Here is a 19,307-nt window from a genome sequence, read left to right as displayed (position 1 = left end):
GGAAGAGCGGGGAGTCACCCGAGGCCGCTCCTGGCCAATCTTGGTCCTGACTTTCCAGGTGGATGCTGGGCTGCGCCCTGCCGGGCCCCCACAGCCCTGCCTACGTTGTTCTTAACAACGCAAACGGAGTCGTGAAGACCAGTTCTCAGTATCATGTCCCCACTGTTGTGTTAGCCAAACGGCGTGTGTTCAGTCCATCTTTCAAAACCAGTGCTGACGCTGTGGCGTGACCCCTGGTGATTCCACCAGCCCAGAGCTGCTGCGGGGGGTGCGTGGCAGACCTCAGGGGTAGAAACGTTTGAGGGGCAGAGTCCTCGGGAACCAGAGACAGGGCCTGGGGACCAAGGTGGGCTCCCACACACATGCCCCCCCCAGCGACAGAATGGCTGGAGCCGCAGCCCTCAAGCCCGCCCACGCCCACGTCGCAGACGGCCAGAAGCCAGAAGGCGGGCCCTGGCGCCGTTCCGCAGGCTGCCTCTGTGGTCCGCGCGTGGAGGTCGAGTTCACGGTGTGCTGCCTCAGAGCGCGGGGGCCGTTCTGGGCGCACTCAGAAAGTCACCTGAGGTAGTGACGGTGGCTGTTTGGCTGGGAGCATTTCCTTCTCGATGAGGGGCAGGTTACGTCCTGGTTTGGGATCAGGGGACCCTTCTTCCATCTGTGGCTGCCGGACTGATCCTTTGTGGGGGATGATCAGCCCCTGGGCCCTTGGTCCTCTGACAAGACCTGGACGATCCCCGTCTACCCTGCAGCTATTACAGCCCATCCTGAGTGGGCAGGAGCAGGTCTGCACCCTGGCCGTGTGGAGGCCCACGGATAGGACCATCTGCCCTTGCGGGACACTGCCGGTTTTCAGGGCCACGGGGCAGAGGACCACGTGCTGGTGGCTTCAACAGCAGGAGTCCGCACCGTCCAGAGTCAGGGTGTCCGTGGCCGTGCTCCCTGCAACGGCTCTGGGGCCCTTCCTACCTCCTCTGGCCTCTGGGCCACCTGGCGTCCCTGGGCCCCAGGCTGCACCGCCCGACCCGGGCCTCCGTCCTCACGTGGCCTCCTCCCCCCTCACGTGGCCTCCTCCGCCCTCACGTGGCCTCCTCCCCCCTCACGTGGCCTCCTCCCCCGTGTCTGCCTCTGCCCTTCGCCTCTCACCAGGACACTCGTGGATTTAGGGCCCACGAGGGTTGTCTGGGTGCCCTCCTGTCGAGCCCCTGACTATGCCTGCAGGGACCACCGTCTGTGCTGTCCCCCTGGGATGGGCGCCGTCTCTGTGGCCCAGCGGCCCCAGCCCGGTGTCCTGGGCAGGTTCCACGTCCCGTGTCTCGACTGCGCCAGCCTGGCTCCAGACCCTGGGCCCCCTCCCCAAGGACCACCTCGATGGGAGGCAGCTGTGGGCAGGAAGGCATCGGGCTCTTGGGCGGTACTGAACTCCACATGCTGGGTGTGAATGTGGTCCTTATTTTAAATCCCGAAGGACATCTTGGTTGAAATGCATCCTTGTCCACACACTTGGAGGCCTGGGTGGCTGCCTCTTGGACCACACAGTCTTCCCCAGGTGGGAAGCCGCTCGTGGGCCGCCGGCCGTGTCCAGGCCCCACTCAAGCGGCAGTGGGGGCCTGTCCATCTCGCCGGGGGCGGGGGCAGAGCTCTGGGGCTCCTGGTGGTGCTGCTCAGCTCAGGCAGAGTTGCCATTCATGATGGACGAGGCCTGAGGAGCTCTGTGCAGCCCAGGGAGGGGGGAGGCCTGGGTGGGACCCCTTCTGCGGGCGGGCCACTCTGCGAGCTCAAGGCCGGTCAGCGCCCGGCAGGGCCCCCTCCCCTGTGGGAGGCGTGTGGGGAGGGTGGACAGCCAGCTCCTTGGAGGAACGTCCTCAGGACGGCCCAGCGTGGCGGCTGGGGATGCCCAGATCTGCTCTGTGCCCCTGGGGGCCCTGCCTGCCTGCACATACAGGCCTCCTGGGGTGGACATCCAGCCAGGGCCTGTCAGGGGCCAGACACTTGCTCCAGATCATGAAGGATCTCACGATGGCGGCAGCAGAGGACTGGACCAGCCCCGGCGCCTCCCGGGGTCCTGAATTTCAGGCAGTGCCCCAGGGACTCAGAGGCCGAGTTGTGACCCAGGACGCCCAGAGGGTTTGGGGCAAGGCTGGTGCCCACCACCAGCATGTGCTTGACACTCACTTCGGAGACCCGTGCTTTGGCCGAGGCTCACCCTTGCAGTCACAAACCTGGACATACAGTCTTATTGAGAAAGCCACATAAATTTCTCATGGTTTAAGATGATCCCGTAATTTTTATTGTAGTAAGATTTTCAGGACCTGGGACCTGTTATTTACTCTGCTTCTAAGAAAATCTAGCCTGGCTTCAGCTCCGCAAGGAGGCCGGGGGCTTCCCCCTGGGTCTGGGGACCCGTTGCCCAGCCGTCCCTCCCCACCTTTGCCTGTGCGAGACCCGCCGTGCTGGCCCTTCGGCGTCTTTACCCCGAGCTGGCGTTGCTGGGCCCATGCTTCCGCACGGGCTGCTGCTCCCGCTGCCCTCTGTGATGCCACCCCTCCTGGTGTCGCCCTTCTGCCCTCCTCCGCAGGATCTCTGGGTGGAGGTGCCTGTCCATGCAGCTTGACACACGCTATGCCTCCCGTGCCTGTGCCCTGGGGACCCTGCCGCCCCTTGTAACGCGTGCCTCCCCACACACTTGTCTTCCTGGCCTCTAGCTGGACGCGTGGCCTCCCCTTCTGCCCTCCCGCTCTGCCCACCTTTCCTCCTCTGTCCATCTCATCCTCTCTGCTGGGTAATTTCTTCACGTCTATCTTCCAGTTTCATGAGCCTCTCTTCAGCTGTGTTTATTGTTTCATTTACTTTAACAAGTGCGCTTATTTCTGAAAAGTCTGCTTGCACGTGTCCTTCGGATCATGCGGAAAATCCGCTTGTCGCTTGCTTTTGTGGTTGCCATGCATTTACATGTCTTATGCGCCTGCTGAATACTCCGCGTCTGACTCCAGATCGCGAGTTCCCAGGGCCTGAACCCACCTTTGCTGTTTGCCGGCTTCTACTCGTGATGGTGTTTGCATCTTTCACTGTGAGCTTGTTTTGATTGATCTTGAACTTTGAAATCTAGCGCTCTCAGAAATTTAGAATGTCAGCTTTGGCCACTTTACTTCAGTTTCTGCCTCAGTCCCTGACTTTGCCTTGGAATCTTGCACCCAGGCCTGCTTTTGATTCGAGGCCTGGTTTCAAAGAAGCCCGCCCTTCTGTGTACTCACCGCTTATCTCCAAGCTCACTTTCTTCCTCTAGTTTCAGCCAGAGAGGCCTGGAGGGTCACACCTCAATGCAGGGGTCTCCCCCAGAGACAGGCTTGGGAGCCTGTTCTGGAGGCCCAGACCAGGCCTGGTTCCCACCAGGCTGCAGACCCCAGCGCCAGCATGGGGGAGGGTCAGGGTTGGTTGCCAGCCCTCCGCGGAAGCCGCTGCCCAAAAGCCATCTATCAGGGCTGATTTCAAGTTCATTGCCGTTAGAATTAACTTTTATTATTTCCTATAAAACTTAATAAAGAGTTCCAAAGAATTTCCTTAAAAAGCTCCTTAAAGTCATACAGTTAAAAATATTAATAATCAATGAGAGGAAAAACACGGCACCCAGACCGTCTTGAATCTGCCCTCTTTCTGGAATAACATATAGACGTGTTTAGAAAACTAGGCGGGTCTTTAAGATATGGCTTCTGGAGTGAGGGAGATGCGAGTTCATGAGACTCTTCCGCGTGGCCAGAAGCAGCGGGCTTTGGCTCTGTTCCCTCTTGATGCCAGGGGGCGGGGCTCTGAAGGTGGGCGGCGGGGCCCAGGTGTCCTCCTCGAGGTGGAAGCCAGGCTGGGCGGCATGGGCAATGCCAGCCAGAGGGAGGGGCGGCCTGGGGGCCTGGGGATGCGCCCTGGCTCTACACGAGCTGAGGAGCCCTGTCCCCAAGCTCTGGGTCCTCCGGCATCACGATCACGGTGACAGGGGTGGGGCTGCTGGGCACAGGGGCCTTCATCGGGGTGCAGCCCCCCACCTCTCTGGTGACCGGGGTCCCCTCCTCCCCACACTCTTCCTTGATGGCAGGCAGGCTCTCGGGCGCCGGGACAAACGGCATCACCACCAGCGTGCGAGGCATCTGCTGGACGTCCAGCTCGCCGTCCAGCCCTCCAGGGATGTTGATGACCGTGGACTCCACGGCCCGGGGCTCCTGGCAGCTGGGGACAGTGTCCTGGTGCTTCTGGGCCCACACGTCCTGGTCACGGCCCTGCAGCAGGGACGGCAGCTGGAGGGCTTCTGGGACAGACTCCGCAGCTGGGATCCCGGTGGAAAAGGACCCCTGGACGCGGGACTCGGCTGGTTCGGGCCCCTGGGCTTCTGCAGAGAAAGGGAGACGTCCCCATGAGCACCTCAGGGCAGGGATGGGAGTGGAGCCCGGACACCGCACAGGGCCCTGCATGCAGGCCCCCGACGGCAGGGCCTGGCGCTGGCAGCAAAGCCCGGGCTCAGCCCCGGGCGCCTCTCCTGCCCCTCAGCACGCCTGTAAGCTGTTTCATTCTTTCTCAAGCGCGTTTTGCTCACGCTCAGTCGCGTCCTACCCTTTGCGACCCCATGGGCGGTAGCCCACCAGGCTCCTCTGTCCATGGGATTTTCCAGGCAAGGGTACTGGAGCAGGCTGCCATTTCCTCCTCCAGAGCATCTTCCTGATCCAGGGATGGAACCTGGGTCTCCTGCACTGGCAGTTGGGCCTTTACCACTGAGCCACCAGGGAGGCCCCGCAAATGTGTTTGGTGATGAACAGTTTTCTGTTCCCTTCAGATATTTTGAACTTTGTCTTTTAATTCTCTAAGCAAAGCAAACCCCGTGGTTATTTGGCGGTTTCGCCTGCTGAGTCCCGAGGCCCTTGGGGCTGTCTCTCCTGTGGTCTCGCTGACTCTCACTCAGGACCCTGGTCTCCACGGGGCGTCAGCCACTCGGACAAGGAGCGGCCGGTTTTCCCTGTTCTGTCCATGTCGTCTGCAAGGAAGCAGCGTTGCGTGATGAAGGGCAAGTCTAAGGGGTCACCCCCTTTCACAAAGTCGGGGTCGGCCGGCGTCCAAGGTCAGCGGTGCTTCTGCTCCCTTCCCCTCTCCCCAAGGGCTGAGGCCGGGGGTGGAGCGCTGGGGCCCTCTTGTTCACCTCTGCACCTGGGGGTCCCGGTTTTATGGGACATCTTAACCCATAACGTCGAGTCAGCCCTGGACTTGGCCCTCTGTGTCTGCCTCCTGCACGTCTGTGAAGGCTAAACTCATCGGGGCTGGTGCCCCGGGCATCTCTCTGGATGTCTCTCTGCCTCAGTCCCCGCCCGAGGCTCCCTTACCTCCCAGGGGGTTCACCGCCCACAGGAAGCCCTCCCTGCGGTACGGGGCGCCCCCCCGCGCCCCCCGCGCCTCCCCTCCTGGGAGTCAGTCTGCTCGCTCAGGCTCACAGAACAACCTCCCTTCTTCTCCAGTTTCACTGACAGCACATTCGTATTTTGTGATCCTCCAAAACCACCTTACGTGGAACGAGCCTTCCCGGCCGCCAGCTCCCTCCCAGGGGTCAGAGGCGCTGAGCGTTTTGAAAAGTTAACAGCTCAGGTGTCCTGTGCTCAGGGACGCACGCTCGTGAGAAGTTAGCATCGTGAACGTTCACTGTTGGAAAGCTGAGTGGTGGATGTTGTTTACACTCTGAAAGGATGAAGACTCACGAATGAAGAGGACTGTGTGAGAGCTCCAGAGACGCCGGCAGGCGGGGCGCAGTGGGGCTGAGCCCGAGGGTCTGCAGGACCCTGCCCCGCGGCCACCGTCACTCTCGGGCTCCTCAGCTCTGGTGGGGCCACCAGGGCGGCCCTCAGCCCGGGAAGACGTTTGCTGCTGCTGCTTAGACCCATGCCCAGCTTTACGTCTGGAGCCCACCGCTGTCGGGCACACAGCGGGGGCGGGCGCTGTCTGTGGGCCCCCTGGCAGGCTCCCCCTTGTCTGCATCACAGACACAGGGGTCCCAGCCCTGGCTTTCTCTGGTGATTTCTCTCCTTTTTCTTTTGGGAATATTGGACATTCTAGACAATCAAATTTAGGTAGGTCTCGACGTGCCCAGACTGCAGAGGGTCTCACCTGAGGCGGAGCCTCGGTTTTCAGCCGCGTCTCCTGCCCTCAGTTGCTTTCTTTCTCTCCGATCCTTTGTGTTCTACAGAAAGAGAAATCACAGGGAGCCCAGGATGTAGGGCTTGTCATACTGCCAAAGAGAGCGAAACAGGTGACACTTTGGAGGACACTCCAGAGACAGGCAGGTCTGCCCTCCACCCTTCGTGAGCTGCGGTGGGCACCGAGCACTTTAGAATCTTCCCCTCGAGCTGGGGCTGGAGCCTGGCAGCCTCGGCGAGAGGCTGACCCTTCTCCGCCCGGTGTGTCAGGACGGACACAGGGGCACTTTGTCTGACGCATGCGAGGGTCTCAGGAAGCCAGGGAGACCCTCGTGATTCCCAGCACAAGAAAGGCTGGCTGCTCCCTGTGCGGGGCTCTGCCTACCAAGAAGCCTGAGCATTTCACCGGCATCTGAACACAGGCGTGTTCTCCTGCCCTGGCCCTGCAGACTGACGGCGGCACTGTCCTGCGTCTGCCAGCTGGCAGGTCGGAGGGGGACCGCAGTTCTCGCTGGACTCGCTGACCGGTCAGGGATGCGCTGATCCCAGCTTTCAGCGGTGTGTGTGCGGGTCCCAGAGACTGGGCCTGTGCAAAACTTCTGAGAGTCTGGACAGACTTACAAGCAGGTCTGCAGCTGGGAGACTTCTCAGTCCAAACAGCACGCCTGTAAATGCTCTCGACCCTTCCCTGGTCCAGGACTTTAAAAGTATCGTCAAGGTACACATATCGATAGATAATGTGAGTGCGTGAAGATACAACTTCAGGGGAAACAAGGAGGGCCCTCGCTGGGCCAGAAGTACGCACGCCCCAAGAGGAGAAAGCAAAGGCCCAGAGGAGGCTGCTGTGGACGGCGGGAGAGGCCCTCGCAGAATCCACCGCAAGGGAGGTGGGGGCGGCCGCGGGAGTGGGGCCCCTGATGGATAGCTTGCTGGGGCCGCAGTGGGCCCAGCGGCCAGGCAGGCAGCGGGTCGCTGCTGCAAAGCCTCCTGAATCGACAGCAACAGTGGGGTGCCTGCCCCGCATGAAAGCGGCAACCTCAGTGGACAGAGGGCAGTGCAAGTGCACACGGAAACCTCAGTGCACAGAGGGCAGTGCGAGCGCATGCACACCCAAGGGCGTGGCGCCCAGGAAGCGGAGGCGGCTCGAGGTGTCGCCAGACACCCAAGTGCCGCTGGGAATCAGGAGCAAAGCGCTGCCGTGGAGTGAAGAGAAGGCAACGCAGCGGGCGGACGGCAAGCTGGAGGGTGTGGAGCAGAGCCTGCGGGAGGACGGGGGGCACGGGAGTCTGCCAAAAGGAGAGGGGAGCTGTAGGAACCTTCAGAAGCTTGCCCTCCACCGAGGGGCCTCCCAGGGGGCACTAGTGGTAAGGAACCTGCCTGCCAGTGCAGGAGACGCAAGAAATACCGGGCAATCCCTGGACCAGGAAGCCCCCGGGAGCAGGACACGGTGACGCACTCCAGTGTTCTTGCCTGGAAAACCCATGGACAGAGGAGCCTGGTGGGCTACAGCCCACGGGGCCCAGCTGCAGCTTCAGCGAGGCCAGTCCCCACTCCCTACTCCGTGCAGTGCTGGCGGCTGGCCTGTCACAGGTGTGGGGTGTGCGCTCTGGCTCGCCTGGCCCTTCGCTGGGGTGTGGGCACAGCTGCTGTCCTGGTTCTGGCCCCCTTGGCAGCAACAGCCTCCCACGTGCCACCCAGGGGAAGACTTAAAGAGACAGGACCTTCCCCCTCCTGCTTGCAGCCAGTCAAGGATGTCTTCCTCAGGCCACTGGCTGACCAAACAGGCAATGGAAGAAAATTTTCAGTGACAAGAAATACACTCTTTGCAAAATTCAGCCTTCAACAGGCTGGAGCAAATCTGACTTCCATCGTTACCACATGATTTACTACAAAGAAATAGGAAGTCTGGACTTTCAAGTTCATAGTCAAGAATATTGAATCAGCTGCCTCAGAAATACTCAATGAGTCAGAGGACATCACGGACGAAGAATTAAAGCAGATCAGGATAACGGTGTAAGAACAGATCAGAGTATCAACAAAGAAGTAGAAATTATGAACGGAAACTAAACAAATTCTAGAGCTGAAAAGTATAACAATTGAAATTTAAAAATTCACTAGAGGAGCTCAACAGATTTGACCAGTGAAAAAAGGATAAAAAAAAAAAAAAAACCAGCTTGACTGAACTGAAATTATTAATATCCAGCCTGAACTGTAAAGAAAAAACAATGAAAGGGGGTGAACGGAGCCTGGTGGGCCTGTGGGTCTCCATCAAGACACACCTCGCAGGACCCCCAGGAGGAGGAGAGAGAAACAGAGCAGGAAAATTGCTGAATAAATAATGAAAACTTCCCCAAACTGATCACAGCATGAATCTACATCCAGTCTGCCCTCTCCAAGGCAAGCGCGAAAAGGCAGAAAGATAGGACACTGAGAGATGAGCTCCCCAGGTCGGCAGGCGCCCGACACGCCGCTGGGGAAGAGGGGAGGACCAGCTCCGCAAAGAAGGAGGAGAAAGACACCCACGATGCCCAGCTGCCGGCGTGAAGGAAGAGATGGAGCCGAAGCAAGACACCCACGAGGCCCAGCTGCCGGCGTGACTGGCGGTGGAGGCAGAGCCCAACACTGCAAGAACAACGCTTCATAGGAACCTGGAACGTTAAGTCCATGAATCAAGGTAAATTGGAAGTGGTCCAACAGGAGTGGCAAGAGTGAACACCTACATTTCAGCAATCAGTGAACTAAAATGGACCGGAATAGGTGAGTTTAATTCAGATGACCGCTATATCTACAACTGCGGGCAAGAATCCCTTAGATGAAGTGGAGTAGCCGTCACAGTCAACAAGAGTCCGAAATGCAGTCCTTGGGTGCAATCTCAAAAATGACAGAATGATCTCTGTTCGTTTCCAAGGCAAACCATTCAGTATCGCAGTAATCCAAGTCTATGCCCGACCAGTAACACCAAAGTAGACATTGAATGGTTCTACGCAACCTAGAGAGCCTACTGAAAGCAGAGGCGTTACTCTGCCGACTAAGGTCCGTCTAGTCAAGGCTATGGTTTCTCCTGTGGTCATGTATGGATGTGAGAGTTGGACTGTGAAGAAAGCTGAGTGCCGAAGAATTGATGCTTTTGAACTGTGGTGTTGGAGAAGACTCTTGAGAGTCCCTTGGACTGCAAGGAGATCCAACCAGTCCATCCTAAAGGAGATCAACCCTGGGATTTCTTTGGAAGGAATGATGCTAAAGCTGAAACTCCAGTACTTTGGCCGCCTCATGCGAAGAGTTGACTCATTGGGAAAGACTCTGATGCTGGGAGGGATTGGGGGCAGGAGGAGAAGGGGACGACAGAGGATGAGATGGCTGGATGGCATCACCGACCCGATTGATGTGAGTCTGAGTGAACTCCGGGAGATGGTGATGGACAGGGAGGCCTGGCGTGCTGCGGTTCATGGGGTCGCAAAGAGTCGGACGCGACTGAGCGACTGAACTGAACTGATGAAGGACCTACAGGACCATCTAGAAAGTGAAAGTGAAAGTCACTCAGTTGTGTCTGACCCTTTGTGACCCCACGGACTATACAGTCCATGGAATTCTCCAGGCCAGGATACCAGAGTGGGTAGCCTTTCCCTTTTCCAGGGGATCTGCCCAACCCAGGAATCGAACGGGGCCTCCTGCATTGTAGGCAGATGCTTTACCAATTGAGCTATCAGGGAAGTCCTTCTAGGCCTTTAGAGCCGACACCCAAAAGAGACGTCCTTTTCACCATAGGGGACAGAGATGCAAAAGCAGGAAGTAAAGAGAGACCTGGAGTAACAGGCAAGTTTGGCCTTGGAATGCGGGATGAAGCAGGGCAAAAGCTAACAGCGTTTTGCCAAGAGAACGCACTGGGCATAGCAAATACCCTCTTCCAATGGCACAAGGGATGACTCTACACATGGACGTCACCAGATGGCCAACACCGAAGTCAGCTCTTCCAACAACACAAGGGATGACTCTACACATGGACGTCACCAGATGGTCAACACCGAAGTCGGACTGATTACATTCTTGGCAGCTGAAGATGGAGAAGCTCTATACAGTCAGAAAAAACAATATTGGGAGCTGACTGTGGCTCAGACCATAAACTCCTTATTGCCAGATTCAGACTTAAATGGAAGAAAATAGGGAAAACCACTAGACCATTCAGGTAAGACCTAAATCAAATCCCTTATGATTATACAATGGAAGTGACAAATAGATTCACAGGAGTAGATCTGACAGACAGAGTCCCTGAAGAACCATAGATGAAGGATGGTAAATTGTACAGGAAGTGGTGATCAGAACCATCCCTAAGAAAAAGAAATGCAAAAAGGCAAAATGGTTGTCTGAGGAGGTCTTACAAATAGCTGAAAAAGAAGAGAAGCAAAAGGCAAAGGAGAAACAGAAAGATATACCCATCTGAATGCAGAGTTCCAAAGAACAGCAAGGAGAGAAAAGAAAGCCTTCTTGAGTGAACAATGCAAATAAATAGAGGAAAACAACAGAATGGGAAAGACTAGAGATCTCTTGAAGAAAATTAGAGACACCAAGGGAGCATTTCATGCAAAGATGGGCTCGATAAAGGACAGAAATGGTATGGACCTAACAGAAGCAGAAGATATTAAGAAGAGGTGGCAAGAATACACAGAAGAACTGTACAAAAAAGAGCTTCATGACCCAGATAGTCATGATGATGTGATCACTCATCTAGAGCCAGACATCCTGGAATGTGAAGTCAAGTGGGCCTTAGGAAGTATCACTATGAACAAAGCTAGTGGAGGTGATGGAATTCCAGTTGAGCTATTTGAAATCCTGAAAGATGATGCTGTGAAAGTGCTGCACTCAATATGCCAGCAAATTTGGAAAACTCAGCAGTGGCCACAGGACTGGAAAAGGTCAGTTTTCATTCCAATCCCAAAGAAAGGCAACGCCAGAGAATGCTCAAACTACTGCACAAATGCACTCATCTCACATGCTAGTAAAGTAATGCTCAAAATTCTCCAAGCCAGGCTTCAACATTGGAGAAGGCAATGGCACCCCACTCCAGTACTCTTGCCTGGAAAATCCCATGGACAGAGGAGCCTGGTAGGCTGGGGTCCATGGGGTTGCTAAGAGTCGGACACGACTCAGCGACTTCACTTTCTTTTTTCACCTTCATGCATTAGAGAAGGCAATGGCAACCCACTCCAGCACTCTTGCCTGGAGCATCCCAGGGACGGCAGAGCCTGGTAGGCTGCCGCCTATGGGTTCGCACAGAGTTGGACACGACTGAAGTGACTTAGCAGGCTTCAACAGTACATGAACCAAGAACTTCCATATGTTCAAGCTAGATTTAGAAAAGGAAGAGGAAGCAGAGGTCAAATTGCCAACATCTGTTCGATCATAGGAAAAGCAAGAGAGTTCCAGAAAAACATCTATTTCTGCTTTATTGACTATGCCAAAGCCTTTGACTGTGTGGACCACAGCAAACAGTGGAAATTCTTCAAGAGATGGGAATACCAGACCACCTTACCTGCTTCCTGAGAAACCTGTATGCAGGTCAAGGAGCCACAGTTAGAACTGGACGTGGAACAACAGACTGGTTCCAAATTGGGAAAGGAGTGCATCAAGACTGTATATTGTCACCCTACTTATTTAACGTCTATGCAGAGTACATCATGCAAAATGCTGGGCTGGAAGAAACACAAGCTGGAATCAAGATTGCTGAGAGAAATATCAATAACCTCAGATATGCAGAGGACACCACCCTAATGGCAGAAATTGAAGAGGAACTAAAGAGCCTCTTGATGAGGGTGAAAGAGGAGAGTGGAAAAGCTGGTTTATAACTCAGAATTCAAAAAACTAAGATCATGGCATCTGGTTCCATCACTTCATGGCAAATAGATGGGGAAACAATGGAAACAGTGACAGGCTTTACTTTCTTGGGCTCCAAAATCACTGCAGATGGTGACTGCAGCCATGAAATCAAAAGATGCTTGCTCCTTGGAAGAAAAGCATATTAAACCAACCTAGACAGCATACTAAAAAGCAGAGACATTACTTTGCCAACAAAGGTCCCATATAGTCAAGGTTATGGTTTTTCCAGTAGTCATGTATGGATGTGAGGGTTGGACCATAAAGAAGGCTGAGCGCCAAATAATTAATGCTTTTGAACTGTGGTGTTGGAGAAGACTCTTAAGAGTCCCTTGGACTGCAAGGAAATCAAACCAGTCAATCCTAAATGAAATCAGTCCTGAATATTCACTGGAAAGACTGATGCTGAAGCTCCAATCCTTTGGCCACCTGATGTGAAGAGCTGACTCATTAGAAAAGACCCTGATGCTGGGAAAGATTGAAGGCAGGAGGAGAAGGGGACGACAGAGGATGAGATGGTTGGAAGGCATCACTGACTCAGTGGACATGTTGAGCAAGCTCCGGGAGATGTGAGGACAGGGAAGCCTGGCGTGCTGCCGTCCATGGGGCCGCAAAGAGTCAGACACGACTGAGCGGCTGAACAACAGCAACAGTCAAGAAGCTGAACGTGACTCCAAGCAAGTGAACCGAACACTCTCAGTGAGAAACGTCACAGCCAGCTTCTCAGAACCTAAAGAGAGAATTTTGAAAGCAGCAAGAGACAGAGCTAATCACAGAGGAGAGCTCCTCAGTGTGATAAACAGCGACTTCTCATCAGATTCCATGCAGGCCAGAAGGCACTGGGGGCGCATGAGGTCATGAAGGGGAAAAAAAACTGCCAACCAAGAATTCCAAGCCCCCCAAAGCTATCTTTTAAGAATGATGGAGAATCTAAGACATTTTCAGGCAAACAAGGGCCGAGGCACTTTATTACAATAGACCCGCCATCCAAGAAACGCTGAAAAGACATAACACAGTTTACTAGCCTCTCCAAATTCTTCAGGTTAAAATGAAAAGATACCAGACACCAAAGCCTTAAAAGCAATAAAGAATACAGGTAAAGGAAACCACATATGTTAGTTTATAAGCCAGTATTACTGTACTTTGATTCGTAAGTCTTCCCCTTTTCTATATGATTTAAAGGCAGATGCATAAAACAATAATTATAAATTTCTGTTCATGGGCACACCATATACAAATATGTAATCTGTGACATTAACAAATAAAGGAGGGGAGACAGAAATGTGTGAGAAGAGAGTCTTGGAACACTATTGAATACTGAATTAAAATACCATTGAAACTGAATTAGTATTATTCAATTCAATAAAGTAGAACTTTATTGTTCTAAATTTAGAATGTTCACTGTGATCCTCAAGGCAACCGTTAAGATGATGACTACAGGCCATGCAGAAAAAGGAGGAAGAAGGTGATCGCTGGGCACCGTAGAAAAAGGCAATTAAACACAAAAAGTCGGTTGCTCTTGTTCCTCAACCCCTAATGGAGGATTGAGGAACAATGTATGTGATAGCTGAGTAGCAGAAGTAAGTCCTTATCTACTGATTAATCACCTTCAACATGAATGAAGCGGGAAAAAGTAGAAATCCCATGGGAATCGGGGAGCCAGACCCCTGCCTCACACCACACACACCAACAACCACAGATAGGAGAGGAAGGTCGAAATGTTAGACTTTCGGTGGGAGGTATCGAACACGCTCCTTTAGGTCTTTGGGTGCAAGATTTGTGAACAGAGCGCCAAAGCACTATCTCTGAAATATTCGTGGGCTCACCTGGGGTGGCGGGGAGCTCTCAGGGGTGATGGTGCTGACGGAGGTCAGGCTGGAGCACCCGGACAGCGGGGGCAGGAACTCCTTCCGCTTGACTCTGTGGGACCGAGAGACACGGAGACACGGGATCGGGCGTGGGGCGGCGCCACGAGGGAGCCGGGGGGCCGGGGCTGGGGTGTCTGAGGGCTGCAGGGGAGAGTGTGTGTGTGCCCGTGCGCGTGTGTGTGCACGCTTGGGCGTGTGTGCTCGTGTGTGTGTGAACACGCACGCCTACACTTCCACAGACAGAAGTCAAGCGAGCGTGATGCCTGGTGTCCAGCTCAGGCGCCAGCCGTGAGCAGAGTGACCTCGAGGGGTCGTGCCTTCCATGCTGGGGCAGAGCTGAGAGGCAGAGGCAGCGACTGAGCTCCGCACAGGGCTTTCCTGCCCCATATGCTCCGTCACAGATGCTCTCTCTCCTAGGAGACCTGCGCCGAGGCGCGCTCCCAGCCCCCGTCGGGTGGAAAGGCTGGCAACTCACCGCACTGCGGACGCGATCCTGCCGGCGCTCGCTTCCTGCAGGCAGGAGGGGAAGAGCAGCGGGTCAGAAGGAGCCAAGCCCCGCCCTGGCCGTCACGTCAGGGCTCCTGGGGGCCCCGGGTCCAGGGAGGGCGCTGGAGGATGGCGCCCGGCCCCACCCGCGAGCTCTGGCTGAGCTGCGCCCCCTCCCTTCCGTGGTTCAAGTCCTGTCCTTCATGACGCAGCACGTGACCGTCCTTGGAAACCGGGCCGCTGGGAGGCTATCAACAGGGGAGCCAGGTCACCCGTGTGGGTCCCGGCCCTCGAGGCCTGATGTCCTCGCAGGAGGATGAGCTCCGGACGAAGACCGTGGGCCCAGGTGGCGCTGACGGCTCAGAGGCACCAGCCCTGGCGATGCCCCACCGCAGACTTCTAGCTCCAGGGCGGGAGAAGGAGGTGAGCTGCCTGGGCGGCTTGGCCTCTGCAGCCCCAGCAGCGAAGCGCAGCGTCACAGGCGCTCGGGCGCACTTCTCCTTGGTCGGGGGGGCAGGACAGCCTGGCCCCAGAAGGCGCCCATTTGGCCTCCGGGCATGGGCCTGGCCTCCCTGCCTCTGACTCAGACTTGGCATCCGCAGTTTGGAGCCTCACGGGCAGGTGTGTGGTGACCCTCCCTGTGGCTCTCTTCTGCGCGTCCTCGGGGCCCGATTCTGGGCATCTTTTCAGGTGCTCATTTGCCATCCAATAAATTGCTTTCAGTGAAGAGTTTGTTCAAATCTACAGTTTTAACTGTGGTGCTGGAGAAGACTCCTGAGAGTCCCTTGGACTGCAAGGAGATCAAACCAGTCAATCCTGAAGGAAATCAGTCCTGAATATTCATTGGAAGGACTGATGCTGAAGCTCCAATACTTTGGCCACCTGATGTGAAGAACTGACTCATTGGAAAAGACCCTGATGCTGGGAAAGATTGAGGGCAGGAGGAGAAGGGGACGACAGAGGATGAGATGGTTGGATGGCATCACCGACTCAATGGACATGAGTCTGAGTAAACTCCGGAAGCTGGTGATGGACAGGGAGGCCTGGCGTGCTGCGGTTCATGGGATCACAAAGAGGTGGATGTGACTGAGCAACTGACCTGACTGAACTCAGGTTATTTCAGATTTTTGTTTTTATAAACAATGTTTATAAAATGTTACAGGGAACATCTCTGTCATAGAGCTTTGTCTGTTTTTCTAAGATTGGGCTTTAAGTTAATGGTGGTAGACAGCCGATGCTCCCACGTGCTGAGGGCTGTGCCGGGGTCACCTCCTGTAATCATCACCCACACACTCAGAGGTTTGTGCGGGGCCCCCTGCCCAGGTAACTGCAGAACAGGGTTGGACCCGGGAAGCCTTGGAGTCTATTTTCATTCTTGGGAGTGCACTTCCTGGGTCCAAACGTTTATCAGTGGATTTACCCAAAGGAAGACCCTTTAAAAGCAAACCAGTGACCTAACATGCCTCATGGTGACTGACCTTGCAGTTTCAGGGTGCATCTCAAGGTCGTCTCCCACACACGAAGGAGACGAGAGGTGACACCTTGCAGTCATCTCACGATGGACACACGGGTCACTTTCCTCTTTAGTAGGTAGCACTCTGCACCGTATCAAAGGAGGCCTTACACAGGAAATCTTAACACAAGATCACACGCGATTTCCTCCAGAGCAGTGACCGGGGAGAGACGGGTGTGTGTGTGAGTGCCCGTCTGGGCCTGAGAACGGACACAGAACCCTGCTTCGCCCACACAGACACGTGTCTCAAGAGTGACCAGGGACCTACATTCAGGAGCCCAGACCCTCACCCTCACCTGGGCTGGGCTCGAGCACAACATTGGGTAAACGTACGGAGTGTGGACCCCGTGTCTCAAGGGGGAGCTCTCAGCTTTTCATCGCGAGGTAAGATGTAAGCTGTGAGCTTTCAAGGTGCCCCCTGAGGGAATGGGACCTTGTCCTTGCGTTCCCAAGCTGGGGCTGCTTTAAAATCATGAGTGGGAGTTTGTTGCCATCCGGTCCTCGCTCTGCACAGCCGCGTCAATACGATGGTTGTCCAACCCTCACCCGACCCAAGCCTCAGACGCGGTGCCGCGTCTGCACCGGGGCGGGGAAGGTGGGGCAGCTGCAGCGTCTCCAGACGCTCACACCCAGGCCCGCGAGGACCGGCGGGGACCGACCAGCCTCTGTGCTGAAGGCCAACCCGGTGAGGGCCCAGGACCAGCGTGTCCTCAGAGGCAGACCGTGTCCACGCTGCTGCCCCGGGAGGCCTCGGAGGGCCTCGCACTGCGCCCACGGGCTGCTGAGCCCCCGAGGGGCGAACCCGCAGCAGACGGGCTGGGGCCACGCAGACACGGTGCGCTTGGCCCTACAAGCCTCACAGCACATGGCTCACATCTGCTTCTCTCGCACGCGTGCCTCACGGCTACAGACACCATGCCACGCGCCCACCACCGTTCCCGGGCAAGGAGCACGGCCCCCAAACACTGCAAACACCTGAAGCGGGCGTGCGAGACCGGCACCGCCTGTGCCGTGCGGCCCTCTGCGGGGTCCTGGGGTGGCCGCGCCCCTGGCCCCGGCCCCCACCCCCCCGCACCAGGCTCACCTGCTGTGATGAGCAGCTGTTGGCACGGATGCCGAGGTTGGAGGCCTGCGAGTAGTCCGGGGTTGCTGGCAAGAGGTGCATGGACTTCACGCTGGCGGGGACGCACAGGAGAGAGAGAGAGCGCGTGTCAGCAGACGGGGATTCCTGGGGGCCCAGCAAGTCTCACGGTCGTGGTTTTCCATTTTCCTGAGGACCTCACAGCTTGGGATGGGTCGCGGGCTCCCCTGCCCCAGAAAAGTCAGAAAGCAAGCAGCCTTGCTGAGCCCCGGAGCCTCCGAGTGGACGGAGAACCGGGGCCTCCTGTCTTCAGCCCCCGTTTTGTGGGAATTTGTCGCACTGAACCCAAAATGCACACAGGAGGGTCCCGTTGAATTATCCGCGTGTGGTCATCTGAGTCTTGAGGAACGGAGACCCGGGAAGGCTAGCGGAGAGATCGGAACGGGAGGAGGACTGGGACCGCTGCGGAGGGCGGGAGGAGCCTGTCTCCCGGCACTCCCGGGTCCTCCCCCGCGGGGGCAGAGCAGAGGCCAGGCTCACCTGGCTGGGCTTCTGCTCCGAGGAAGCCAGGAGAGGATGCGTGCCGGTGTGTCTCCACGTGAGAGGCCGTGATCCTTGTTCATATTCTCATCCCACCCACTTCACATTTCAGAACAGAGGGAACAGTCCAGAAGAAACTCTCTTAGAAACGGGACAATCACCACCACCAGGGACACTTGGTAAAGTCCTCCGTAGAGGCTTTCCTCTGAAACGTGCCCTCGGAGCCCCCGCACACCGCATGGGTGTGTGCCGGGCGTGTTCCTCTTCAGCAGGTGTCACGAGGCTTAGAAACTTCCTCTGATCGCTGTGAACTCGATCCCACCGGCTCTGACTGGCTCTAAGAGGATCAGCCTCGGGGGTGGGGCTGGGAATGGCTGCCAGTAGTGCCAATTTGCTCAACTGGACCCAGAAACTGCGTTACCGGGAAAACATTCCCTGCGACAAAAGAGACTACCAGAATTTACTTCCCGTCTCATCTAGAGGATTTGTAACTTGCTTGTATCACATTTTACCCATTGTCAACCCTTGATTAAACAGGGCCAGCTCCTCTCCAGGAGAAAGAACACAAGCTGGATCGGAAATGAAAACAAATGTCCCCGTAAAAATATGCATGAGGCAGCTGCCCAAGGGGGGTGAGTGGACCCGTAAAAGTCGTGTTGTTTTCTTTTAACAGAAAGAACCTCACAATACATGAGGCAAAACAAGAGGCTCCTAAGGAATCGTACATGATCACTTTTATAAAATAAAACATTGTATATATATATATATATATATATATATGCCCAGAAAAGGTACTGGAAAGAAAGATGTGAAAGATACAAATCAATGTCCCAGCAATAGTCATTAGTGGGCGGGGAAATCTGTGTGTTTCTGCTTTTATACTGGGAATTTGTATTTCCAAATTTTCTATAATAAATACATGTTGATTCTAAAAAAAAAAAATTAAGGCAAAAGTCTACCGTCCTGGTTCCAGTTAAGTTTCTGCCTTTCTTACCAGAAAAGGGAGAAGTAGAAAGTGCTCTTAGATTTCCCTTCAAGGATCACGGTTAAATGATACTTTGAAGTGAAATTCAAAATGATGAGGGTTTACACGTTAGTGTTGCCAATCAGATTTCTAAGGAAGGAAAACTGGAAGAAAACTTATTGGGTTGTTTGAAAGAGAACAGTCCTTGCACAGTGAACTGGGTTTCCTGGCCAGCTGTTAACTAAGCAAGAACCTCAGGAACTCTGAGCCTTTGGGACACTGCCGAGTGCTGTCTTTCTCTTAGCTCCGCCTCCTGGGGTTCAGTGGGCCCTCTCTGCCCCCTGAATGCAGGACGGGGACGCAGTGACCCCAGGGCCACAGCCCCAGCGCCCCACCCCGGCCCCAGGGCGCCCCTGCTGAAGGCACTCCAGGCCTCTTCCCCGCCCCCAGGGGAGACGACTCTGTTCCCCCACCTGGGGCAGCGACGCCGGGAGGAGCCTAGTCTCCCGCGAGTGAAAGTGTATTCAGCACAACGCCAACCCCAAAGGCAGGTGGCTTGGAACTGACAAAATCACTTGAAAGTTTACACGGGAAAACAACTGTGCAAGAATTGTCAAACAATCTGAGAATGAAAAAGGCTTGGGAGGAATTTGTCTACTAGGGAGTAAAGAGAGGCTGCAGAAGAGAGAGAGGACGGAGGAGGCAGAAGCTGGCGCGTCCAGACACGGAGGGTCGTGGGCCGTCTATGCCACGGGGACCACTGAGCTTGTTCCCTCTCTTGTTGTATCCAAAAGCCAAGATGTCCTGAGGAGCAAAGTGCAAAGAA

At 55.4% G+C, this 19,307-nt stretch overlaps 1 protein-coding gene across 3 annotated transcripts in view; it reads right to left on the bottom strand.

Annotated features, from left to right (window-relative positions):
• Nucleotides 1-3,494: 3,494 nt before the first annotated feature.
• LOC138421734 (probable palmitoyltransferase ZDHHC11B) overlaps nucleotides 3,495-19,307 on the bottom strand; it is a 37,140-nt gene continuing 21,327 nt past the window's right edge. For all 3 annotated transcript variants that reach the window (XM_069556095.2, XM_070289337.1, XM_070289338.1), the window contains 5 exons: nucleotides 16,981-17,071; nucleotides 14,373-14,407; nucleotides 13,856-13,949; nucleotides 6,133-6,205; nucleotides 3,495-4,375 (listed from right to left, as the gene is read on the bottom strand). In XM_069556095.2, the coding sequence (XP_069412196.2) occupies nucleotides 3,921-4,375; nucleotides 6,133-6,205; nucleotides 13,856-13,949; nucleotides 14,373-14,407; nucleotides 16,981-17,071 (748 nt within the window). In that variant the 3' untranslated portion in view covers nucleotides 3,495-3,920. The remainder of the gene's footprint in view (nucleotides 4,376-6,132; nucleotides 6,206-13,855; nucleotides 13,950-14,372; nucleotides 14,408-16,980; nucleotides 17,072-19,307) is intronic.

Source organism: Ovis canadensis, chromosome 16 (assembly GCF_042477335.2).
Source record: "Ovis canadensis isolate MfBH-ARS-UI-01 breed Bighorn chromosome 16, ARS-UI_OviCan_v2, whole genome shotgun sequence".
Taxonomy (NCBI): domain Eukaryota; kingdom Metazoa; phylum Chordata; class Mammalia; order Artiodactyla; family Bovidae; genus Ovis; species Ovis canadensis.
The sequence above is the reverse complement of the archived record's forward strand: the minus strand, read 5'-3'. Positions and strand labels throughout refer to the sequence as shown.